We start from the raw sequence: 22,433 nt of genomic DNA on the forward strand, positions 1-22,433 counted from the left end.
ATAGAATGAATAATATCAGTCTTGATTTTCACAATGCCATGGTAAAAGATTACCAGCCCAAAAAATATTGCCTCCGGGGAGGATCGAACTCCCGACCTTGAGATGTCCCAGAAGTACTCTTCTGAGTCATATGTGAGATATGAGACTCACGTGATAACCAACTACACCACAGAGGCAATTGTTGTAAGACAGCGCGGGAATTAAATCTATAAGCAAATCCGACAGCCTTGGAACCGAACCCGGTCGGAGCTTATATGGGTCTAGCTTCCCTCAGGCATCAACTACACCTAGAACAAGAAGTTCGCCCACGTGACCAGACTGGAGCCTGCCGAAATGCTTTTGATTCACGTCACTTTTTGTTCTTTAATTTTGTCCGAAGCCTCAAACCTCTGCTAGAGGTTCACATCGCCTCGTCATCTCCTCGAAAGCATACGACTTCATCAGCTCATTTGCTTTGAAACCACATACTTGAAAATCCTCACCTTCTTTTCCTCCTCACTCACCTATTTCCTTCGTTACATGTCGAATCCTTAAGTGGAACTCGGTTTCTTCGAGGCGCACCGCGCATTTTCGCCTCTTACCCACCATAAAGTCCTTCCAACTTCCACTTCCAGTCTATTCCTCTCTCCCCCAGCTCGGGCTTCCCTTGACGCTTAAACAACATGAAAGGAAAAGGCTCTCGAGCTCGCTCCGGCGCCTCAGATCGCGGAGGTATTCGCAAGCGGGGTTCGACACGAATCGACCGAGATGGCGACCTTTCTATGGATGGGGGCGCCGCTCGAGGGCGTGGAAAGAGGGCGCGCGGCGACACAGGCCGTGCGACTCCGGCTGGTGGACGGCCTCAAGCTCGGGACAGGACTTTGAATGCGATTCAGAAAGCGATCGCCAGTAATGCGGACTCGCAAGCGAATATTCGGCAGGGAACTCGAGGAGCGGGTTTAGAACAGGTCAGCGTTCGTGGCTGGAAACAGAGCAAGGCTGCTTCCAACCGTGATGGAGGCCTTGAGAGTCTCATCGCTTTCCTCGAGAAAAAACTCACTGCACCCGATTCGAAAGCTGGCGCCCGCGCAAGAATAACAAAGGTATGTGCAACACCAGAATTGGCGGTCACCGACAGCAAAAACGCGCAGCGGTCGTACTCTCCGGTCTGTCCTCGTCTTCTCCAGGCATGGTATTTCAGAACGACGATCGGCAACGTCTAGGGTCCTTTTTGTTATTGAGCGTTTGTTTGTTTGGGTGACTGCGGTTTCAAGGTCTCTTAAGCCTTGCTAACTTTCACTAGTCGCGAGTTGAAGGCGACTCTCTAATAGTGTCTATCCGACCCGAATTGTTGGATAGAATGCTTCAGATGAATGGTTTTAGTTTTGCAGGTGCGCCTCTTACAATCGAAGCGTACGGGCCGTCCGCGAATGGAATGACGGATCAACCGATGCTCGCGGATATCGCGCAGAATGGCGGTGCTCCCTCGACCGCCGATACCAAGAGCAAGATGACTGCGATTTTGAGCAAGCGATATTATCAACAAACAAAGTTGCTTGATCTTTCCAAGCTGGGCAGTGACCCCGATCTTTTGGCCATGGGCATCTTCAATAGCACATCCACTGAGTCCAAGTTCTTCCCTGCGCTGATGAAAGTCTGGGAGATGAACTTCGACAGTTCTACGACGAGGCGTGAGGCCGTTGAGAGTGTCAGTCTTGCAGACAACCAACTGGCAAACATCGCAGTCGTTACAAGTCTAGCCCAAACGATCCCCGACCTGAAAAACCTGGACCTCTCGAACAATAACTTCAAAGACTCGCAGTCCTTGATCGGATGGCGATGGAAATTCCGCAACCTTGAATTCCTCGACCTCACTGGTACTCCTTTTAGCGCCGATCCTACCTTCAAGGAGACAATGATGAAGTGGTACCCGAAGTTACGAGTATTGAATAATGTTGAAGTTCGGACCGCGGAGGAGATCGCTGCTCAGAAGAAAACACCGATACCTGTTCAGCCGCCTCACTTCTTGGATGAATCGCAAATCGCGGAGAACTTTGTCCGGGCATTCTTTGTTGGTTATGACAATGACCGTAACGACCTTCTCAACGGCGTTTACGACAGTAACTCGACTTTCTCCTTAAACGTCAACACATCCGCTCCGAGGGCTCAACAGACCGAGACCGCTGGCTGGGATGCTTACATCAAAAAGAGCAGAAACTTACTCAAGATCAACCACCTTCCAGCTAGGATGTCTCGCGCCTATGTCGGCGTGGAGAAGATTCGTGAAGTCTGGAATAGTCTCCCTAAGACAAAACACCCTGAGGTGGCAGCTCATCCGAACGAATGGCTCATCGAATGCTTCCCGGTGCCAGGTCTTCCAGATCCGTCCGGGCAGAGCAGCACTGGAGTGGGTGGTCTTCTAATCATGGTTCATGGGAAATTCGAGGAGCTTATTGATGGAAAAGTTGAGGTGCGCAGTTTTGATAGGACATTTATCCTTGGTCCTGGTGGAGGAGTTGGTGGTATCAGGGTGATCAGTGACGTTCTTTGTCTGAGAGCATATGGAGGACATGAGGCATGGGTTCCTGAAATGCCAACGGTGCCTCCGTCGGTCCAGCCAGCAATTCAGCCAGCGACTCCCCAGGCAGTCCCGGAAGGCTATGGTATGCCGTTGCCCGGAAAGCCCGAGACGCAGGTCCAGCAAGAGCAGCTGGTAATGCAGATGAGCACGAAGACGAACATGACTTTACAGTATTCCGAAATGGCACTCTCAGGAAATGGCTGGAACATGGAGGCTGCTCTGAAGAACTTTGAAGAACTCAAGGTAGGCTTACCCGGGATCGTCCGTCTCGATGATACATTATAACTTAACTAACTGCGTTGGTATCTACAGGCACAAGGAACATTACCTCCTGAAGCTTTTCTTCCTGGAACGGTCTAACACTTTAAGACGATCACCGTCTCGATGTTCTTGATCAGTCTCTCATTATCACTCAACGCACAACAGAAGGAAACAAGTGTGGTAACTCGGAGTACAGATTCTATTCATATCATATGGGTGGTTAGCTTCTCTGCATGGCTTTGGCGAATGGTTTGGCTTCATAATAGCCGTTTGGGTATATCTTGCTTTTATTGTTGTTTTGAAAAGAGCGTTCTCCATCTGGATGCTACGATATCATGTCCGCATAGAAGAGAAAATATACATCAGCCGCTTTCTGCTGCGGTATTCACACTACAGCAACAATTTTTCCTGAGAGGGAGATATACCATAAGTATGATGATGGCATTTGATACAGACACTGAGTTTCCAACATACGGCCATTATAGTGATTAGGTATTTCTGGCTCAAAACCAGGTCGTAGATCGTAAATGTTTTAAGATCAATAATGCTTGATGCCTGAACGCCAAGGCATACGCTAAGCTGCTCCGCGCCGATATTGATTTATCGACAGCTATCCGCAGTCAATGCACAAAGAGCCCTTCAGCTAACCTCGCTCTCCTAGTTTCCCTTTGATCTCTTACCGTCTCACTTGGGCCAATTGGCAGGTGGTCACTTGTCGCTACTGCAGCATGTGCCCTGCGTTTACTACCCCTAAGAGCTAATGGAATGTCCGTCTCGACTCCCACCTCCTCTACCGGCCATATGCCACCCAACGGCGCGGCGGACCTCGATCCATTAGATGCAGGTGAGCACACAGTCTGATTCAATCCAGTCGAACGGTCTTGCTAATAACCCGGCATTAAATAGCTGATTACGACCCGATCGACCACTTGAATGCGATTTTCTCCCACCCCTCCACCCTCTCCTCCGTGTCCGAGGTGTCTCAATCCCTCCGTGAATATGAAGACGAGCTCGACCATGACATTGCCACGCTGGTGGAGGAGCAGGTCACCTCCAACGCCGAGAGCGTGGAGCGCATCCAGGCAGCCAAGGCCGATCTGACGGAGCTGTTCAAGAAAATCGACGATGTGCGCGACCGCGCATCCAAGACGGAACAAGCGATTACGGAGATGACGGCGGACATCAAGCAGCTAGACAATGCGAAGAAGAATCTGACGCAGTCCATGACCGCACTCAAGAGACTGCAGATGTTGACGACGGCGTACGACCAGCTCCGTGCCCTGAGCAAGACGAGACAGTACCGCGACTGCGCCCAGCTGCTGCAGGCGGTGATTCAGCTGATGGCGCACTTCAAGTCATACCGATCGATTGACCAAATTGCGCTCTTGAGTAGGAACGTGGCGGATATTCAGCGGGAATTGCTGGAGCAGATCTGTGAGGACTTTGAGTTGGCGTTTGCCAAAGGCGAAGTTGCTCAGAATCGTATCACGCTGTCGGAGGGCTGTCAGGTCATGGATGCCTTGGGGGAGAGTGCGAGATCCAGGCTGGTGACCTGGTATTGCAATTTCCAGTTGCGCGAATATCGGCAGGTCTTCCGGAACAATGAAGAGGCGGGCTCGTTGGATAATATCTCCCGGAGGTATTCATGGTTCCGGCGCATTTTGAAGATCTACGATGAGGAGTATGCGGCGATATTCCCGGCGTCTTGGAGGGTCAATGAGATTCTCGCGAATGTCTTCTGCGAGGGAACCCGCGAGGATTTCAAGGGGATATTGTCCCGGTCTGTTCGGAACGGTCAAACGATCGATGTTAATTTGCTACTCTCTTGTCTTCAGGAGACCCTGGACTTTGAGCATTCCCTTGAGCGCCGGTTTGCGAGCCCGGCCCGGCCCTCCACTGACACCTTTGCTTCAACCGAGATTCCTGTCTTCGGTCAGGCTATTTCGGAGGCATTCGAACCATACCTGAGCGTATGGGTTGAAGCTCAAGACAAGCAGCTGGCTGCGCTTATACCGAAGTACCGGCAACAACCCATTAGGCCACCGGACGAGGAATTCGATTCCCACATCGTAATATCCTCATCTACAGAACTCTTTACTTTCTACAGACACTCCTTGCAGCAGTGTGCGAAACTCTCCACGGGCGGAAGCCTTGCTGACCTGGCCAAGGTCTTTGGAAAGTACCTGGACCAGTATGCGCAGCAGGTGCTTCTGAATTATATCAGTGAACGGCCGACAGGACATACACCGTCGAATGTGCCATCCTTGGAAGACCTCATCTTGGTCCTCAACACAGCCGATTACTGCTACACCACTTGCAACCAGTTGGAAGAGAAGATCAAAGGCAGGCTCGACAAGAACCTCAAACAAAGCGTGGACCTGCAAAGTCAAGCAGACTCTTTCATGGGGATTGCATCTGCCGCAATTAGGGGTCTGGTACGGAAAGTTGAGATCAACCTAGAACCCTCCTGGCGCGAAATGCGCAACACGCCCTGGAGTCGGCTCGAGGCCGTCAGTGACCACAGCTCTTATGTTGGGGAGCTTCTGTCAAAGACCCAGGCCACGTTCTCGGAAATTTTACAGTTCTTGCATAAGCAGCAGTATGCTAGAGCTTTCGCCGACCATGTCGTAGAGCTCGTGTCGACCCAGTTCATCTCGAACATATTCCAATGCAAGCCTATTGCGGAGACAGGCGCGGAGCAGGTATGTTCTACGCCTCTAATCTCGTGAGATGTTGACTGAGGGCTAATGTATATCAGATGCTTCTGGACACGTACACTCTCAAAACCGGCCTTTCCTCCCTCCTCCCCGCCCCAGCTCCAGCAAGCTTCGTAAAGCGCGTCAACGCTAGCTTCTCAAAGATCGAAACCCTCCTCAAAACCCTGCAAGTGCAGCCCTCGCCCCCTGAGGCCCTCGTCCAAGCATATCTCATCCACATCGCGGATCACAACAATGCAAATTTCCGCAAGATCCTCGACCTCAAGGGCATCCGCAGCCGCCAGGAGCAGAACCACCTCGTGGAACTATTCCAGATCCACCGCACCTCCGAGCGCTACGCCTCGAATCTCCAGCAGAGCAACCCCGTCCTAGCAGCCATGCAGACCACTCCTGCCCCCTCGTCAAGTTCCGTCTCCCAGGGGCTCGGACTAGGAGCTGCCGCGTCCATTGGCGCCTCGAATCTACCTACTCGCTTTGACCCGTCGATGCTCGGGTCCGCGCTCATCTCAGCGGCCAAGGACGGCGTTGACCGATTTGGCACGCCGTCCAGCGGGACTAATCCTGGTAACAACACCGGCGGCGTATCCACCCCACCGCCTTCTGGAACGACAGGACAGGGGCAGGGTCAAGGCGGGGATATGAGCTCGAATTTGAACGAGAATTTGAAGAATATTGGGAAATTCTTCAGAAGAGACCTGGGTGGGTTTGGTGGGAGATTTGGCGGTAGTTGAAGATGGTTGTGTTTGCTTGTTGATACCAGGAGACTATATTTGCAGGAGAAATGTAACTTTTACTCATCATAAAGCGGTTCAATACCGGAAATGTGGACATATGATATTCATTCATAAGACTACCTGCTATAGCAAAGTTCTACCGGTGGGAGCTACAAGCGCAATTCACGCAGATAGTTCCTCCTGTCGATTCTACGAAAGGTGCGTCAAGAATATCCTGTTATCACAATTAGCATCGAGTCGTAAATAGTGCGAGTGCATGTGATGGCAAAGAGGCAATGGATAGAAATTGGCGTCATCAAAAAATTAGAGTGTTTGTTGTTGCATTGTTTTTGATCTTCAAGGCACCCTCCAGGGGCTCCGAGTTAAAAAATATAATCATCCGCCGGGATAGGAATGTGTAGGTGTAGGGAAGAGGAGAGATGGAAGGGGAAATGCTGGCTTACCTGCTACTCATCGAAAGATAGTGGAGCGCGTCTACGTCCACATCTAGATGAGAATGAAAAGGTTCACAAAATCCATGATAGTCATTGTTTCATTAGTCCGACCGTCAAGATCGGACATGGAATGGTCTAATACATGGCAACCGTAACTCGCGCAGAAATTTTGCAACGAGTTTAGTCGAAGAGGCCGAAGCCCATGTCCTCGTCGGACTCGTCGGCCTCCTCTTCCTTCTTCTCCTCAGCAGCAGGAGCAGCACCGCCGGCAGCAGGGGCGGCAGCGGCAGGAGCAGCGGCGGCGTAAGCGTCAGGGTTGGCGATACGGTCCTTGAGCTCCTCAATCTCGGGCCAGCTGTAGTCGGTCTGGATGGCGACAGCGAGGACCTTCTTGTAGCCGTTGACGAGAGAGTGCATGACGGAGGGCAGAGTGGGGTAGTTGAGGGCCAGGGAGACCGTGGTGATGGTCTTGATGGCGCTGCTGAAGGCATCGAGGAGCTGAGACTCCTCAATGTCCAGAACATGGGCGGGGAAGCACTGGCCGTTGTCGTACACCTGGGCGATGGTCATACCGTAGGTGAAGGGGGAGATGTTCAGCATGTTCAGCAAGGTGGCCTCAGAGGGACCGACCTTGGCGCCAGCCTCAACGAGCTTCAGATCGGTGGTAATTTCGATGGTACCACGAGCAATCTTGGTGGGGACACCGAGAGCCTGGAAGAAAGAAGTCTTACCGGGTTCCATACCGGTGTTACCAGCGGGAATCCAGACGTCGGCGGGAGCGACGGCACCAGCACGAGCAGGAGCAGCGACACGGTTGGCCAGAATCTTGGTCTTAACATCCTTCAGGTCACCGTTGGTGAAGATGAAACCGACGTTGCCTATCATACGGAAATTAGCCACCAACTCGTTGTTACCCGTCCCACACGGGTCTAAGGTATTCTACTCACCCTTGACGTGAGGAAGCAGACGCTCGTACTCCGGGTTGTCGGTGATGAAGCCCTTGATGGCGCGGCGAACCTGGATTTCATGGTCAATGGCTGTGTAAACAGTAAAATCAGGACGATCAAACGTACCATAGTGTTCTTACCCATCAGGACGACGGCCTGGCCACGGAGAGCGACACGGATCTCGTGCATCTGCTGAGAGCTGACATTGTCGACACCGACAATGAAGACGGTGTTGTAATCATCGAGAAGGCTCTTGAGCTTATCGAAGTAAGCGGCCTTGGTAGCTGACTTGCCCCCATGTCTTCTTGATTCACTGAAGATAGGTTATTTAAGGGCAAGGAGGAGTTTTGTGAAATTTGGTCTTGTCCGATATGAATCGTGACGTTGGAAGTTCATCAAGAGAAATTCCGCCGGCGCTCATTTTGGGGAAATTCTTCGTGTGGATTCGCGCAAGCGAGACAGTCACGTGAGCTCCACCCGCCGCAGTGCAAAAATGCCCAATGCAGCGTTAGGGCCGGAGTCAGTGTATAGGCCTGTAGTTGTGACGAAACGACTTATACAAGTCTCTTCGGGGTTTGATCGCTCGCACCCATTTGTTTTTCGGATTTGGTTGTTGTGCTTGGCCAATCATCTGGTCAAATCTACAGAATTTCTGGGTGTATTATCGCAGGACCTGTACCTCTCAATATGGTGGTCAATTACCAACATCCGAATCAATGCATCAGATATGTAGAGAGGCAAACAGCTGGTTCCCGCAATCTGTTTGTCGCTTCTGCAGGCTCGAAAATATACACCTACGCTGCTGAGACCGGAAAACAGCTTGCTATCTGGCCTGAGGCTGCCAATCCTGCAGATTCTACAGTAGTCAGTGTAGCACCAAGCTCTGAAGGGGACGAGCCATCAGCTAAGAAGAGAAAGGTTTCTCCAGCCCCGGAGCAGACAGCGAAAGGAGGTCAATCGGAAACCTCAACCGCTTGGTCAACGATCCCCATCTTGGCCGTGTCATCTGACGGCAACTTTGTGGTTGCCGTCACTGGTGAGGACAAGTGTCTTCGTGTCTTTGAGATAGAAGAGAGTGGCAATCTCAAGCAATTGAGCGAGAGGTACGTCCCTTATCGATGGCTTTATAATATAAGCGAAAAAAGCTTACGTTCTGGTAGACATATGTCCAAGCGGCCATCTGCGATCGCTTTGGTTGACGATGATAAAACCATCCTGTGTGGGGATAAATTCGGAGATGTCTATTCTTTACCACTGATCGACACTGGAAAATCAAGTATCGCGCCCAAAACCCATGGCAAACTCAAGCCGAATCAGCCAGCAGCAACGACTTTGACTGTTCACAGTAAGCGAAACCTGGCATCGCTGGAACAGCAGTTGCGACATTACGGCCAGAAAGAGAAGACCGCAGAAGAGAAGCCTGCGTCTGCCTTTGAACTCCATTTGATTCTTGGGCATGTGTCGATGCTCACAGACTTAGTCTACGTATCCATCCCAGTGGATGCAACTTCGGGTCGAAAGCGACCATATATCTTCACGGCGGACCGCGATGAACATATTCGGGTCTCTCGCGGCCCTCCTCAAGCGCATATTATTGAGAACTACTGCCTTGGGCACACCTCGTTCGTTAGTAGCTTGTGCGTTCCCCAGTGGGCGCCGGAATATCTCGTTTCAGGCGGAGGTGATGATCACTTGATCGTATGGAGATGGAATGAGGGCCGTCTCGTACAAAAGGTCCCCTTGCTTGAAGAAGGCACAGACTCTGAAATTGTTGTTCGTCGTATCTGGGCCCTGTCACTTACCAAGGCGGCAAACTCTGAGGAGAAAGCGAATGTCATCCTCGTCGCATTAGACGGGTAAGTTAATCTATACGGACTGCATCATGAAGGAGACTTACGATTCGTTCCAGGTCCTCGAAGCTTCTTTGCTTTACGCTTGAGTCTGATGGCTCGCTGAAAGCACAGAACTCCATCCAGGCTTCTGGCAACGTACTTGACCTAACAGTTCCTGCCGAGAACAGCTCGATTGTAGTGTCTGTCGACGCAGTGCGGGAGCCTGGGTCCACACGAGAATGGAGAGCTACTCCCTCATCGCCGTCGACCCTGGTTGAGGCTTTCCGCCTGAAGCCAGCGCCAGAGGGCCTTGATTGGGAGCCCACATCAGAGGCGATCACTGCACAGATAAATTCCGAAGGTACCTCCGAGATATCAGCAGACCTCGATGAGAAGCAGAAGAAGGAGTTGAACGACTCGTTGTATAGTTTAGGCAACCTGCGGAAAAAGAACTTTGGTGAAGACGACTAATGTTGAAGAGAAAATGTACAATATCTTAATTAGCATAGAATCTTGCATAAATACTGGGTTGTCTCAGCAAGCTTTCATACTTTCTTTTTGTAGGACAAGTGCTTACTGTAAGAGCTTCTGATACTCCGATTTGAGTACCCCTCTGGAAGATCGATCGATCGCGGCAGGCTGCCGGCTGGGCCCGCACTGCAACCCGAGGTGAATGTCAACCCGCCTCAGATCTTTTTTTATTCGTACCAATACAACTCCCACTCATATTCAAAATGCAAGAAAAATTTGAGCCATTGAAGAACGACCTTTTGCTCAGAGCCGCCAAAGGTATAAGGTGACTTGAGATTCCGCGCGCAGACGATTGAAGGAACTGATGCTATCTTTAGGCGAGCGAGTTCCGCGTCCGCCAATATGGGTTATGCGACAAGGTATGTTCCTGGACGAACCTTCTACTTTGTATCACTGAAGTGTATCATTGAATCACTTATTGTCTTCCTCTGGTACTAATTAATCAATGCTCTAGCTGGCCGCTATCTCCCCGAATACCATGAAGCGAAAGGAAACCGCGATTTTTTCGAATGCTGCCGGAACCCGGAGATCGCATCCACGCTGACCATCCAGCCTGTGGATCGGTACGACGGATTGATCGATGCTGCAATCATCTTCTCGGACATCCTTGTCATTCCCCAGGCAATGGGAATGCAGGTCGAAATGGTGGACAAGAAGGGACCCCACTTCCCTGAACCTCTGAAGTCCCCGGACGACGGACAATACGAGAAGGTTATGCAGAAGGAGGTCAACGTGAAGGAGGAACTGGACTACGTGTACAAGGCCATCACGCTTACCCGGCACAAGTTGAAAGGCCGCGTGCCTCTGATTGGCTTCTGCGGTGCCCCATGGACTCTGCTCTGCTACATGGTTGAAGGCGGCGGAACCAAGCTGTTTATACAGTCCAAGACGTGGATCTACAAGTATCCGAAGGAGTCGCAGGCACTGCTGCAGAAGATTGCCGAGATCTGCGTGGAATATCTGGCTCTCCAGGTCGCGTCCGGGGCGCAGCTCGTCCAGGTGTTTGACTCTTGGGCCGGAGAAATGTCCCCTGCGGCATTCAAGACCTTCTCCCTCCCTTATCTGCGGTACATTTCTGCCAACCTCCCCAAGAAGCTGGACGAGATGGGCCTGGAACGCGTGCCGATGACAGTCTTTGCCAAGGGGGCGTGGTACGCTCTCGAGGATCTTTGCGAATCGGGCTATAATGTTGTCGGTCTTGACTGGTTGCACGATCCTGCTGAGGCGATGCAGATTGCCAAGGGCCGCGTAACGATCCAGGGTAATGCCGACCCCGGCATACTTTACGGTAGTCGCGAAGCTATCACCGAAGCCGTCGAGGTCATGGTCAAGGGCTTCCAGGGTGGCAAGCAGGGATGGATTGCTAACTTGGGTCACGGTAAATTCTCATCTCTTGTACGAACTTCTTCAAGTCAATCACTAATGGTAACAGGCATCACTCCATTTGTGCAACCGGACGATCTCAAATTCTTCTTCGAAGAGATTCACCGTTTGACGGCCGCATAGACAGACGATATACCCTGTGTTCAGGCATGAAAAAGTATCATATTGAGAATCTAGCCTATTTACACTATATCATTTGCACACATCTCCATTCGAAGGCGTTTTGTCAAGACTGCTTATATCGGTATGCTTAGACAGCAATGTCCTCATTCCTACAACGACATGATTAGTGTCAAAACCCGCAATCGCAAGATGAGTAGCGACGGAATAATGAAACCGGGGTCGAGAGTGAAAGACGTACCAAAGCTCCGGCTTCTCCTTCATAAACTTCTCCATCAATTGCTTGCACTCCTCGTTGTCCAGCACCACCACTTCTTTACCCCGATTCAGAAGATATTCTTCGCCGCCCATGAAGCTCTTGTTCTCCCCGATGACAACCCGCTTAACCTTGTAGAGTATGCAGGCACCTGTACACATGTCGCATGGCGACAGCGTGGTGTACATAGTCGCACCCTCGTAGGCGGAGGCGGGAAGACGGCCAGAATTCTCGAGAGCAGACATCTCGGCCTACGATGAATTTAATGTGAGCTTGGCTTGTGCCATGTGCAATGCCGGCGCGTATAGGGATGATCGACAGCGATCCAAAACAGAAGTAAATCGTATCAACTGGGACTAACATGCAAGGTTGCGCTTCCTTTCTGAACGCGCATATTGTGCCCACGGCCTAGGATCTTGCCATCCTTGGACACCAGAGCTGCACCGATAGGGACTCCACCTTCAGCGGCACCTTTCTTTGCCTCCTCTAAGGCGGCGATGAAACCAGCATCTGATTCCATTGCGAAGAGTTTCGAGATGTGAGTACAGAGTGTCAAGGAAAGCAAGCACAGTACACGAGTTTGCTAAAAGAAGGATGAATCCTAGGTCAGTTATGTAGTCAATATCAGAGGTGGGTTTTGACGGGTCCACTATCTCGGTACAGCTTGTCGTTGATAACTTCCGAGGCTGACGAGCATTGTTCTCATCGCAGAGAGTAGCGGCATCAGACTCACGACTCACGACTCACGAGCAGATATGTTTCGCTTGAGTCCGAGCTTGTACCAATTACTAGATTACTTAGATATGGAGTGAAAGATGTCCGTATTCATAGAGTAGGTACGATAATGGCAATGAGCGTCAATGCATGTCATGTTGGGAAATCCCCTCCTTCCTTTCTGGGGGCTGTCCCTTATCTCTTATCGATAAGAATCGGAGGCAATCATCCACGTCCGCCACATCTGAGCCCCAGTACGGATTACACCGATGAAAGAAAAAGTTAAACAAAGGTACCAGAGTTCAACTATACATGGAAAGAAGGCGTAGGCAGTAAGGCTGTGTACAAAACTCGCCTTCATGATTAAACAGCGCAAGATTTCATCTAAGTGACTAATGGTCAGAACTGTATCAAATTGACTTTTATGCAAATTAACGCGGAGAGATTAGCAATCTAAGAATTGAGCCTTGGACAGGGCTCATATGGATGACTATTGTCCTTCCGCAGCACTGTATTGTTATGTACAGGGTTGGTGGAAGGCAGCGGAAAATTACTTTCAAACCGAGGTATTACGCAGCAAAATGACAGCAATGCCCATAGAAAGTGGATGTCAGAAACAATGTATTACAAAACCTCAGTCAGCCATGGAAAGGCTGCGAGGCGAACGGAAGCTCATGGAATTGCATCGAAACTGTCAGAAACCCGCTCGGGCCATGGATTCAGCCTGTGACGGGGTCAGTCGAAGCAGCGAGAATGTCGTATCGTCCATTTTCGGAGTTTTGTAAGGCTTGCATGAAGAGAATTCCCTTTCTTGAAAAGCAAGGAAAGGCGAGCCTGTAATCACCTGTGCATTCTCATTTTAAGGCGACTCGTACGGACTAGATATACCCTTCATCCCTTCCTGTCGACTTCCTCGGAGTTTCAATATATCGTATCTCCGTTTTTAGATACGCAGATCTTGAAAACACCTGGCGTATCAGAGAACATCTTTCGCATAGAAAAGTGGTTCTTTGGTGCCTGCCCTGGTAATCAGATTTCAGAAGTTTACGGTTCCAGCCTGAACAGCCGCCTGTCGCCGCTCCTGTCTTGATAATCTGGAAAGGGTCAGACCTCCAGAGTCTTTCTCTCAACCTCAGTTCGACCCTAAATCCTCTGAATTCGATTTTTGACTATCCGGTCGATATCTCTTACGCCTCTCCTACGCCTCTCCTCTCCTCTCTTCTCCTCCACTTTGCCTACCCATCCAGATTTCGGACAGTCTTTTCTTAGACGAAAAGTTTTTCTTGTTACTAGTTCTATCTTTCCAAACAAGTCTCATTTTAGACTCATATCACAATGGTCAAGGACACTAAGCTCTATGATACCCTGGGGGTAAGTGTCGGACTTAAAATATTTAAATATAAGGATTGAATTGACGGTTTAATTGTCAGGTACCCGACACAGCCTCTGAGGCTCAGCTGAAGAGCGCCTACAAGAAGGGTGCACTCAAATACCATCCTGGTATGTGATTACCGATGATATTCGCGATGGATGGATCTGGAGTCTAACAGGACGTTGTATAGACAAGAATGCAAACAACCCAGAAGCCGCCGAAAAGTTCAAGGAAATGTCCCGTGCCTATGAAATTCTTTCGGATCCTCAGAAGCGTCAGATTTACGATCAATATGGTGAAGAAGGTCTTGAAGGCGGTGCTGGTGGTCCAGGAATGGGTGCCGAGGATCTCTTCGCTCAGTTCTTCGGCGGCGGTGGTGCGTTCGGCGGTATGTTCGGCGGTGGCATGCGGGAGCAAGGCCCCAAGAAGGCCCGTACCATTCACCACGTACACAAAGTCAGCCTGGAGGATATCTACCGTGGCAAGGTCTCAAAATTGGCGTTGCAGAAGTCGGTCATTTGCCCCGGATGTGACGGCCGTGGTGGTAAGGAAGGCGCGGTCAAGTCCTGCACTGGCTGCAATGGTTCCGGTATGAAGACGATGATGCGCCAGATGGGCCCCATGATCCAGCGGTTCCAGACTGTTTGTCCCGACTGCAGCGGAGAGGGAGAGATCATCCGCGAGAAGGACCGTTGCAAGCGCTGCAATGGTAAGAAGACCGTTGTGGAGCGCAAGGTGCTCCATGTCCACGTCGACAAGGGTGTCAAGAACGGCCACAAGATCGAGTTCCGCGGCGAGGGTGACCAGATGCCTGGCGTCCTACCGGGTGATGTCGTATTTGAGATTGAGCAGAAGCCTCATCCCCGTTTCCAGCGCAAGGATGACGATCTGTTTTACCACGCTGAAATCGACCTCCTGACTGCTCTTGCCGGCGGTTCTGTCAACATCGAGCACCTTGATGACCGGTGGTTGACTGTCAACATCGCTGCTGGCGAGGTTGTCACTCCTGGTATGTTTTTTGTTTACTTATTCTTCGTCTGGTTGAGTCGCTGTAGCTAATAGCTCCTCTAGGTGCCATCAAGGTGATCAAGGGCCAGGGTATGCCCTCTTACCGCCACCACGACTTTGGTAACCTGTACATCCAATTCGATGTCAAGTTCCCTGAGAAGGATCAGCTCCAGAACCTCGATCTCCTGGAGAAGGTCCTGCCACCTCGTATGGAGCAGCCTCAGCCTCCGGCTGATTCGATGGTTGAGGATTTCGAAGTGGAGGACATTGACGCCAGCGAGGGCTCTCAAAGACGCGCTCACGGCGCCGCCAGCGCCATGGACGAGGACGACGATGATGTTCCTCCTGGCGCAGAGCGTGTGCAGTGTGCTTCGCAGTAAAAGGCATTGGGGAAGATGGTTGTGGCTAATATAGTTGATGTGTGCTGGTGCACTTACGCGAGTCCCTTATGATACCATGTGGGGGAGCCGTCCCTGGTACAATTCGGTTCCTTTGTGTTTCTGACTTTAATGATTTGCTTTGCGGTGGCGTTCGCTCTGAAGACCTGGGAGATGACAATGGAGAAATCTCTTTTTCGTTTGATTTTTTCATCATACTTCAGATTCCCTTGCATAGGATTTCCTTTCTGTTTTGTGGGATGAAGCATTGACTTTGATGAGGTGATGAATGATGTTGTTTCATCGAAGACTCGGTTGCTTCGGCTCACTTGAGTACCGTGGGATCCTTTCACATCTATAGACTTGAATGCGGATTGGGCATTGAACTTCAAGAATATCTGTTCCACCGTACGCCGTAGTCTTGGCCTCTCGCGATCTTCTTTCTGCACAATACTCGCCCATTTGATAGTCCCGCGCAATCATAGCTCGGCTTTCGCTCAGGTCCTCCTAAGAGTACTGCCAAATGGGAAACGATGAAACATTGACCCTCAAAACTCCACTCATTGACTGATTTCAGTCAACCATTACGCCTATCGTCGTTGGACATTACTCTACAACTTGGAAGTAGTATACCTGGCAGCGGTGCATGCACATGACGCCTAAGGAGCTACTTACCTTGCGTTCTGAACGCATTGCGTAGAGGTTTGCTGTTGGAACGGAGGTAGGATATGATCGATTATCAAGGATAGCCTGGAAAGGGAAGGCCGATAGGTATGATTTTAGGGTCGGAATCCAGGTTTGACGGAAGCGACGAGGTTGGTTCTCAAGGATGCAGGCAGTTCGAAGGTAGAATAACGAGATTTTGAGAGGCGTGAACTTTTTTTTTGCAATGGAGTAGACAAGCCTAGGTCTTGTTTGAGGTAGAAAGGAAGAGTAACTTCTCTCGATTGATAGCTAGATTGTTGCAGTCGGGACGGGGTCGTTTGACTGCCTCTGGGCCAAGGTGGCTCGACGATAAGCAAGAGCACATTTAGACGTCAGTATCCGGACTCGACGATTGATCAAACTCATGGTAGCGCCGTGAGTGTGGTCGCTTGACCAAGCACATAGGTTTAACTTGGACATGCTTTACGCTGACCATGATAGAAAGACAAGCAAACTGCACTCCACCTATGTACCTGGTTGCCTTAAACATGCTTCCTGGTGAGCACTTCGATGTCTCACTGGATCGACAAGGACGATGCAACCCTGCAGCTTGCCACATGGACAAAACCGCTCAGATCGCCCCTGATGCAACAAAGTACTGTGGGGGAAGTAGTGCTGTAAGACTTTCATGTAAGGCAAATATTTCTCGGGACGATAGCACTAGGCAATCCGTGGGCTTGGGTTCTGATCTGCGGTATCAGAGCACATGCTGCCTAGATTCCACATGGTCTCGCTTGCGGTTACTTGTTTCTCACACATCCGACACAGTTGGTTGGTGCTTTCAGTTCAAGCCAGGGAAAAGTAAACGAGCAATAGTCTCGTTTTCGTGGAACAGAGCTCGCCCCTTTCATGAGAAGCGAGGGGCTGTACCTCGAAGCGATCATTGCAAGCCTTCTAGCTACAGGAGCAGTCAAGTCATGCGGCGACTCCTCTCTGCTGTGTGACAGGAGCTAAGACGGAGTAAGCCACGAGCCCGGGGCGTCAGACTTTTGGGATTTAGTGGCAACGCAATATCTCCCAATCCGCTGCGGGTAGAATGACTTCGTCGGCGGTTGCCAAGTATGATAAACAGCCATCCAGCTTTGAAGTTGGTGGCCAGGTTGATGTGACCAGTCTCGCACCTAGGTAGGCCGCCACGTAGTGAAGAGATTAGTGTTTAGGGCGATTGGGCCTCTTTCCAGATTGTCGCAGAATTCCTTGACGGGATAGCTTGATTCAAATAGGAGTTGTCAAATGCTGCACTGTGATAAGATGGAGATGATGCGATTTTGATCTCGATGGTGTCAGAGTGGGGACGACCAGGATTATAACTCTGGGGTGCGTCTGGGTGCTGTCTGACTCTGGGAAACTCAGAATTATTGGATTATCCGCAGTTACCTGCGTTATTCGAATTACATTTGGATTGGAGCTATCACAATCATCCGTGATTGGCGACTTTGGGAGCTGAACTGGATGATCCAGACATGTCAGTATTCATAACAGTCCTTCAGAAGTTTGGGGCTGGATCAGTCTCCTCCACTGAAAATGATCATTTTGAGCAAGCTTACTTAACTAGCCAACGTGCTTCAATTTGATTATTGAGGCGTTGCTGACTATCTATGTCTTATGGAGAGTTCATGCGGTCTTTGCCCTGTAAGTAGATCACTGACCTGTCGGAGGACGGAGCTTGGACGAGTTGAGCTGCAGCAAGACCGAACGAGGTTCGTCGCCGAGAGTTCAAGCCACATGTTGCTAAATAGGATTAGAGCCTGCAATCTGCATATGCGAATGATCTGATCTCAGAGCTCAAAGCATCGGTAGGTTAAAGCAACTGCAGAGTGCAGAGTGCTGACAGCTGACAGTGAAGATGCTGTCGATGGCGAGTTATCAATCTCCTTGTGACTATCCCACAGTTCTATATGCTTCAGCCTTGAATTCTCCTTCAAGTTCATTTTCTTCAGAGTATATTTTTATTTGGATTTACATGTTACTATTCTCAATTAAACTTGAAACATTGAGACTTCCGAGATTACGCTTCTTGAACAGTTAAGTTAGCGCCGACACCTTAGTCAGCCGGTACACTGTTTTAACGTTATGTCCTCAGGAATGCTCGCACGGCACACGTGGACCTTCCAAGCCGGTAGGAGCTTTCACCATCAATGCAGGCGATGGCGTGTTCTGCCGGAATCCCTATTGGCGGTTAAGGTTGGTGGGGTATGGAGGAATCTGCGCGGATGATGTTGCTGGTGTGCCCATATCAGTCGTGATTGGTTGTAACTTAAAGCGGTGAGGCCCACAAGTCTGGAGAGTCTGCCGTTAGTCCCCACTTATCCTTGGCATTAAACGCCTTCTGCTTCGGTATCTTGGAGTTAGGAGATCCTACTGAGCACCTAGATGATTGAGATTTTTTAGGTTGTAACAGGCTGGTACAGTAACGGAGAACAATTACGGAGTATAATTCTCGGACTCTTAAGTTCATTGGATAAACTCAGAATATTCCTTCAAGAGCGTAAATACAGCGGAGATAATCATCGTCCTTTAGATGCAGCTCTGATGGCAAACCATGGACCCGCCCGTCGTCATCTTGCAAGTATCTATCATTCTCTAGATACTAGTGCTGAACTGCTTCCAGGCCTTTCAGTTCCCAAACAGAGATTTCCCTTGTCTCTCCGGGAAATAACCTTGGGTGGCCTGTTCAGCTAAAATCAACCGGGTTCAGACGCATTTTTCCCGATTGATGCATTGATAATTTCGAAACTCGAGCCTGATTACTTCCTTAGCGCTTTTTTCTCACTCTTTCAGAGGTACAAGTATCTACGTCTTGCGTTCGCCGGCGATCAATGTGGGTCTCATGGTTTCCCATGTCGCCGTGCGCTCTTGGCTTAATTTTCAAGGTACGTAAGATATCTCCTCCGTATCTCGGTATGGAGTACATAAAATATCTAGTTTAAAAAAAGTATCCATAAATATTCTTATTTGCTTGTTCAAAGAGCCGAGATAGCATGACTTGCTTTGAAAAGCTGGAAAAGTAATCGTGTCATTATTAATGATTTTCTCACCTGTTCTCGAATCTCCATCAACCGCCCCCAATGAGTGATCTACATCTTGACGGCGTCAACGCAACTCTCCACCTATTTCTTTTTGCTCTTCTGCTTTAAACCATCTTCATCCCTTCCTCTGTCTACCTCTCCTCTACCTGACTTCCACTTGCTTTTTCCTCCTTCGTGTTCGAACGCCTCCGCTGGCCAGAAGACGTTCCCCGGCTGGATCTCTCCCAAAAGCCACACTACGATTCCTTGTTTTGTAAACCGCAGAACCTAGCTCCCCCACGTCTCTATCATTTTATTTCCATCGATTGCTTGTTCAGATTGGTTGCCTTTTGATCAGTCTGGTCAGTATCACCTTGAGCTTTAGGCTTTGGGGGCTTTTCCATTGCGGATAGTTAGCAATTCGCATTCTCATCTCCGGATCACGACATCGGTCTTGGCTTTTCTAGATCTTCACCTTTTTCATTTTTTTATATATCTACCATCGACGCCATGGAGTCTGCTTGAATACACTCATCAGCACACCACCCGAGTCAATCTAGTCTTGTGTCACACCTATCTGTCTCCTGATCTGAAGGTCTCTACATCGCCGAACGTCCCTCGTCGAGCCCTGCTGAGGTCGCGGCACACTATACCCTGTCCTCCAGACATCTCCTGGTCTATTCGAACGCTTGTCTACCTACACAATCATTATGTCTGCCGACCTTAAGACCAAGATTGGCCACGGGCTGGCCAAAGGCTTGAGGATCAAGCTTCCCTACCGCGACCCTCTGGGTGCCAATGCTGACCCAGTGACCCGGGGCGAGTCCATGTTCTCCGTTGGCACCGTGGATACTTATTCCTACGTCGAACCCGAGCCCACCTCGGCCGAATGGCTCAAAGAGCTCTGCCCAACTTGGCAGGATGTCGGCCACTACTTTTACAGACTTTTCCCATTCTTGACTTGGATCACGAGGTACAATTTGCAATGGTTTCTGGGAGACATGGTTGCTGGTCAGTAATCCCTGCTTGCTTCTCAACCCTATGCTTCTGTCTAATCGAGTTTCAGGTGTGACTGTCGGAGCTGTGGTCATTCCTCAGGGCATGGCGTACGCGAAACTTGCTGCCTTGCCCGTTGAATTCGGTCTCTATTCCTCTTTTATGGGTGTCTTGATCTACTGGTTCTTTGCTACTTCCAAGGATATTACCATTGGGGTTAGTAACACTGCCTTTTATTCTCTCCGCAGATAGGTATGCTAACATTGCTTTAGCCCGTTGCGGTTATGTCCACCCTGGTTGGAACCATCGTCCTCAAAGCTCAGAAAGAGATCCCGGATGTCCCGCCGTATGTCATCGCATCAGCCATGGCTATCATCTGTGGTGGGATCGTCTGCGCTATGGGTCTCCTCCGTCTCGGTTTCATTGTCGACTTTATCCCCCTTCCTGCAATTTCTGCCTTCATGACCGGATCAGCCCTCAATATCTGCTCCGGTCAGGTCAAAGACCTTCTAGGCGAGACTGCCACCTTCAGTACCCGAGATGCCACTTACAAGATCATCATCAACACTCTCAAGCACCTTCCCAGTGCCGGGCTTGATGCGGCGATGGGTGTCAGTGCCTTGGCCATGCTTTATATCATCCGCTCTGCCTGTAGTTACGGCGCAAAGCGATACCCTCAGCGCGCCAAGACCTTCTTCTTCCTGTCTACGCTGCGTACTGTCTTCGTGATCCTATTCTACACGATGATCAGCGCCGCGGTGAACATTCATCGCAGGCAGCACCCTGCATTTAAGCTTCTAGGAACTGTTCCCCGAGGCTTTCAGCATGCCGCCGTCCCGACCGTCAACGCCAGAATCATTAAAACGTTTGCCGGTGAACTCCCAGCCGCGGTCATCGTCCTTTTGATTGAGCACATTGCCATCTCCAAGTCCTTCGGCCGTGTCAACAACTATACCATAGACCCATCTCAGGAGCTGGTTGCGATTGGTGTTACAAACCTGCTGGGCCCGTTCTTGGGTGCCTACCCTGCCACCGGATCCTTTTCCCGAACTGCCATCAAGTCCAAGGCGGGAGTGCGAACTCCCCTGGCTGGCTGCATTACCGCAGTCGTCGTGCTGCTTGCCATCTACGCCTTGCCGGCTATGTTCTTTTACATCCCCAAGGCATCCCTCGCGGGTGTTATCATCCACGCGGTAGGCGATCTCATTACCCCGCCAAACACCGTCTACCAGTTTTGGCGCGTCTCTCCCTTGGATGCGATCATCTTCTTTATCGGTGTGTTTGTCACCGTGTTCACCTCCATCGAGGATGGAATCTACTGCACTGTCGCTGTCTCCGCCGCCGTTCTGCTGTTCCGTGTTGCCAAAGCTCGCGGCCAATTCTTGGGAAGGGTGACCATTCATTCGGTCATCGGTGACCATCTTGTGCAAGGTGATGGCAAGTATGGACCGGCCAACGGATATACTCCCGCCGATGGCAAGGGCAATTTGCAACGCTCTATCTTCCTCCCTATCGACCACGCCGATGGAACCAACCCTGAGGTCGAAGTGCAGCAGCCGTATCCCGGCATCTTTATCTACAGATTCTCCGAGGGATTCAACTACCCCAACTGCAACCACTACACCGACTACCTTGTCCAGACAATCTTCCAACAGACCCGTCGTACGAATCCCTTCTCCTACAGCAAGCTTGGCGATCGGCCATGGAACAACCCTGGTCCTCGCCGTGGAAAGGAAGCAGAAGACCGGTCGCATCTGCCGACTCTCCGCGCGGTCATTCTTGATTTCTCGTCCGTCAATAACGTGGATGTGACGTCCGTACAGAATCTGATCGATGTGCGCAACCAATTGGATCACTATGCCGCTCCGCAGTCCGTGCAGTGGCATTTCGCCCACATCAACAACCGCTGGACCAAGCGAGCCCTGGCTGCTGCCGGTTTCGGCTACCCGACTCCAACCTCTGAAGACGGATTCCACAGATGGAAGCCTATTTTCAGTGTTGCGGAAATCGAGGGCAGTGCCTCCGCCGCCGCGCTCGCCGAGCTCGTGAACAACCAGCAGGCCCACAAGGCGGAGCAGAAGCACGGTGACATCGAAGAGGGTCTCAAGGACAACTCGCACGCAAGGGAGCGCGAAACCCACGGCATTGAAACCCCATCCGACAGCAGCAGTACTGATGACGATAAACTGCAGCGCGATCTGACGGAAAGCAAGGCGTACCGGAACCGCCGTAAAGTGGCGCTCGTCCATGGTCTGAACCGGCCGTTCTTCCATATCGACCTTACCAGTGCACTGCAGAGTGCATTGGCCAACTCGGCGCCGGACCTTCATATTGATCCTGCCGAGGTGAATGCCACGACTGATGCTTGAAATGCCTCCCTGGTTGGAGTTGAATGCCGTGCAGCTATATATGGATTTTGATCTAATGGTGCGCATTTTCTGTTTCTTGATTATCAGCGAGTTCAGTTTGTCGGGATGG

The 22,433-nt window shown here is 50.6% G+C and overlaps 8 protein-coding genes and 1 non-coding gene across 9 annotated transcripts; 6 read left to right on the forward strand and 3 right to left on the reverse strand.

Moving 5' to 3' along the window:
* Window positions 1-68: 68 nt before the first annotated feature.
* P174DRAFT_t94 lies at window positions 69-176 on the reverse strand. The gene has a single exon. It is a non-coding gene; the product is annotated as a tRNA-Met (tRNA).
* Window positions 177-319: 143 nt separating this feature from the next.
* Window positions 320-3,217, forward strand: P174DRAFT_442097 (mRNA export factor mexA). The gene is made up of 3 exons (XM_024827498.1): window positions 320-1,082; window positions 1,283-2,803; window positions 2,873-3,217. The coding sequence occupies exons 1-3, from the start codon at window positions 663-665 to the stop codon at window positions 2,918-2,920; spliced, it is 1,989 nt and encodes a 662-aa protein (XP_024683363.1). The 5' UTR covers window positions 320-662; the 3' UTR covers window positions 2,921-3,217.
* A 247-nt stretch (window positions 3,218-3,464) lies between these two features.
* P174DRAFT_407686 (putative GARP complex subunit Vps53) lies at window positions 3,465-6,332 on the forward strand. The gene is made up of 3 exons (XM_024824144.1): window positions 3,465-3,665; window positions 3,728-5,523; window positions 5,580-6,332. Exons 1-3 carry the CDS (start codon window positions 3,587-3,589, stop codon window positions 6,267-6,269), a joined length of 2,565 nt encoding a protein of 854 aa, XP_024683364.1. The 5' UTR covers window positions 3,465-3,586; the 3' UTR covers window positions 6,270-6,332.
* Window positions 6,333-6,886: 554 nt separating this feature from the next.
* On the reverse strand, window positions 6,887-8,284 carry P174DRAFT_460810 (60S ribosomal uL10 domain-containing protein; the record flags this gene model as incomplete). Its single annotated transcript, XM_024829926.1, has 4 exons — window positions 6,887-7,584; window positions 7,654-7,723; window positions 7,780-7,941; window positions 8,243-8,284. 4 exons carry the CDS (start codon window positions 8,282-8,284, stop codon window positions 6,887-6,889), a joined length of 972 nt encoding a protein of 323 aa, XP_024683365.1.
* On the forward strand, window positions 8,209-9,990 carry trm82 (putative tRNA methyltransferase). Its single transcript, XM_024824145.1, has 3 exons — window positions 8,209-8,756; window positions 8,814-9,509; window positions 9,563-9,990. The coding sequence occupies exons 1-3, from the start codon at window positions 8,341-8,343 to the stop codon at window positions 9,954-9,956; spliced, it is 1,506 nt and encodes a 501-aa protein (XP_024683366.1). The 5' UTR covers window positions 8,209-8,340; the 3' UTR covers window positions 9,957-9,990.
* A 224-nt stretch (window positions 9,991-10,214) lies between these two features.
* Window positions 10,215-11,772, forward strand: P174DRAFT_504454 (uroporphyrinogen decarboxylase HEM12). The gene is made up of 4 exons (XM_024831205.1): window positions 10,215-10,274; window positions 10,334-10,375; window positions 10,471-11,394; window positions 11,449-11,772. The coding sequence occupies exons 1-4, from the start codon at window positions 10,220-10,222 to the stop codon at window positions 11,520-11,522; spliced, it is 1,095 nt and encodes a 364-aa protein (XP_024683367.1). The 5' UTR covers window positions 10,215-10,219; the 3' UTR covers window positions 11,523-11,772.
* P174DRAFT_194889 (cytosine deaminase) lies at window positions 11,586-12,715 on the reverse strand. Its single transcript, XM_024821295.1, has 4 exons — window positions 12,523-12,715; window positions 12,137-12,358; window positions 11,761-12,026; window positions 11,586-11,671 (listed from the first exon to the last, which is right to left on the reverse strand). The coding sequence occupies exons 2-4, from the start codon at window positions 12,293-12,295 to the stop codon at window positions 11,650-11,652; spliced, it is 447 nt and encodes a 148-aa protein (XP_024683368.1). The 5' UTR covers window positions 12,296-12,358; window positions 12,523-12,715; the 3' UTR covers window positions 11,586-11,649.
* Window positions 12,716-13,692: 977 nt separating this feature from the next.
* P174DRAFT_442102 (type I HSP40 co-chaperone YDJ1) lies at window positions 13,693-15,529 on the forward strand. Its single transcript, XM_024827499.1, has 4 exons — window positions 13,693-13,860; window positions 13,920-13,989; window positions 14,052-14,870; window positions 14,933-15,529. Exons 1-4 carry the CDS (start codon window positions 13,825-13,827, stop codon window positions 15,247-15,249), a joined length of 1,242 nt encoding a protein of 413 aa, XP_024683369.1. The 5' UTR covers window positions 13,693-13,824; the 3' UTR covers window positions 15,250-15,529.
* Window positions 15,530-19,669: 4,140 nt separating this feature from the next.
* P174DRAFT_371294 (SLC26/SulP family anion transporter) lies at window positions 19,670-22,324 on the forward strand (the record flags this gene model as incomplete). The annotated part of the gene is made up of 3 exons (XM_024822373.1): window positions 19,670-19,970; window positions 20,026-20,171; window positions 20,228-22,324. 3 exons carry the CDS (start codon window positions 19,670-19,672, stop codon window positions 22,322-22,324), a joined length of 2,544 nt encoding a protein of 847 aa, XP_024683370.1.
* Window positions 22,325-22,433: the final 109 nt, after the last annotated feature.

The sequence above is a fragment of the Aspergillus novofumigatus genome, assembly GCF_002847465.1.
Source record: "Aspergillus novofumigatus IBT 16806 chromosome Unknown P174scaffold_4, whole genome shotgun sequence".
Taxonomy (NCBI): Eukaryota; Fungi; Ascomycota; class Eurotiomycetes; order Eurotiales; family Aspergillaceae; genus Aspergillus; species Aspergillus novofumigatus.

Excerpts from the sequence above, each read along its gene's own strand:
- P174DRAFT_442102 (XM_024827499.1), top strand. The coding sequence starts at position 13,825 with ATGGTCAAGGACACTAAGCTCTATGATACCCTGGGG. Across the intron at positions 13,861-13,919 it reads AGCTCTATGATACCCTGGGG|GTACCCGACACAGCCTCTGA; the intron begins GTAAGTGTCGGA and ends TTTAATTGTCAG. Across the intron at positions 13,990-14,051 it reads TGCACTCAAATACCATCCTG|ACAAGAATGCAAACAACCCA; the intron begins GTATGTGATTAC and ends GACGTTGTATAG.
- P174DRAFT_194889 (XM_024821295.1), bottom strand. The coding sequence starts at position 12,295 with ATGGAATCAGATGCTGGTTTCATCGCCGCCTTAGAGGAGGCAAAGAAA. Across the intron at positions 12,027-12,136 it reads AAGGAAGCGCAACCTTGCAT|GCCGAGATGTCTGCTCTCGA; the intron begins GTTAGTCCCAGT and ends AATTCATCGTAG. Across the intron at positions 11,672-11,760 it reads AAGGAGAAGCCGGAGCTTTG|GAATGAGGACATTGCTGTCT; the intron begins GTACGTCTTTCA and ends ATGTCGTTGTAG.
- P174DRAFT_407686 (XM_024824144.1), top strand. The coding sequence starts at position 3,587 with ATGTCCGTCTCGACTCCCACCTCCTCTACCGGCCATATGCCACCCAAC. Across the intron at positions 3,666-3,727 it reads CCTCGATCCATTAGATGCAG|CTGATTACGACCCGATCGAC; the intron begins GTGAGCACACAG and ends GGCATTAAATAG. Across the intron at positions 5,524-5,579 it reads CGGAGACAGGCGCGGAGCAG|ATGCTTCTGGACACGTACAC; the intron begins GTATGTTCTACG and ends AATGTATATCAG.
- trm82 (XM_024824145.1), top strand. The coding sequence starts at position 8,341 with ATGGTGGTCAATTACCAACATCCGAATCAATGCATCAGATATGTAGAG. Across the intron at positions 8,757-8,813 it reads CTCAAGCAATTGAGCGAGAG|ACATATGTCCAAGCGGCCAT; the intron begins GTACGTCCCTTA and ends ACGTTCTGGTAG. Across the intron at positions 9,510-9,562 it reads ATCCTCGTCGCATTAGACGG|GTCCTCGAAGCTTCTTTGCT; the intron begins GTAAGTTAATCT and ends GATTCGTTCCAG.
- P174DRAFT_442097 (XM_024827498.1), top strand. The coding sequence starts at position 663 with ATGAAAGGAAAAGGCTCTCGAGCTCGCTCCGGCGCCTCAGATCGCGGA. Across the intron at positions 1,083-1,282 it reads CCCGCGCAAGAATAACAAAG|TCGCGAGTTGAAGGCGACTC; the intron begins GTATGTGCAACA and ends AACTTTCACTAG. Across the intron at positions 2,804-2,872 it reads AGAACTTTGAAGAACTCAAG|GCACAAGGAACATTACCTCC; the intron begins GTAGGCTTACCC and ends TGGTATCTACAG.
- P174DRAFT_504454 (XM_024831205.1), top strand. The coding sequence starts at position 10,220 with ATGCAAGAAAAATTTGAGCCATTGAAGAACGACCTTTTGCTCAGAGCC. Across the intron at positions 10,376-10,470 it reads AATATGGGTTATGCGACAAG|CTGGCCGCTATCTCCCCGAA; the intron begins GTATGTTCCTGG and ends TCAATGCTCTAG. Across the intron at positions 11,395-11,448 it reads GATTGCTAACTTGGGTCACG|GCATCACTCCATTTGTGCAA; the intron begins GTAAATTCTCAT and ends TAATGGTAACAG.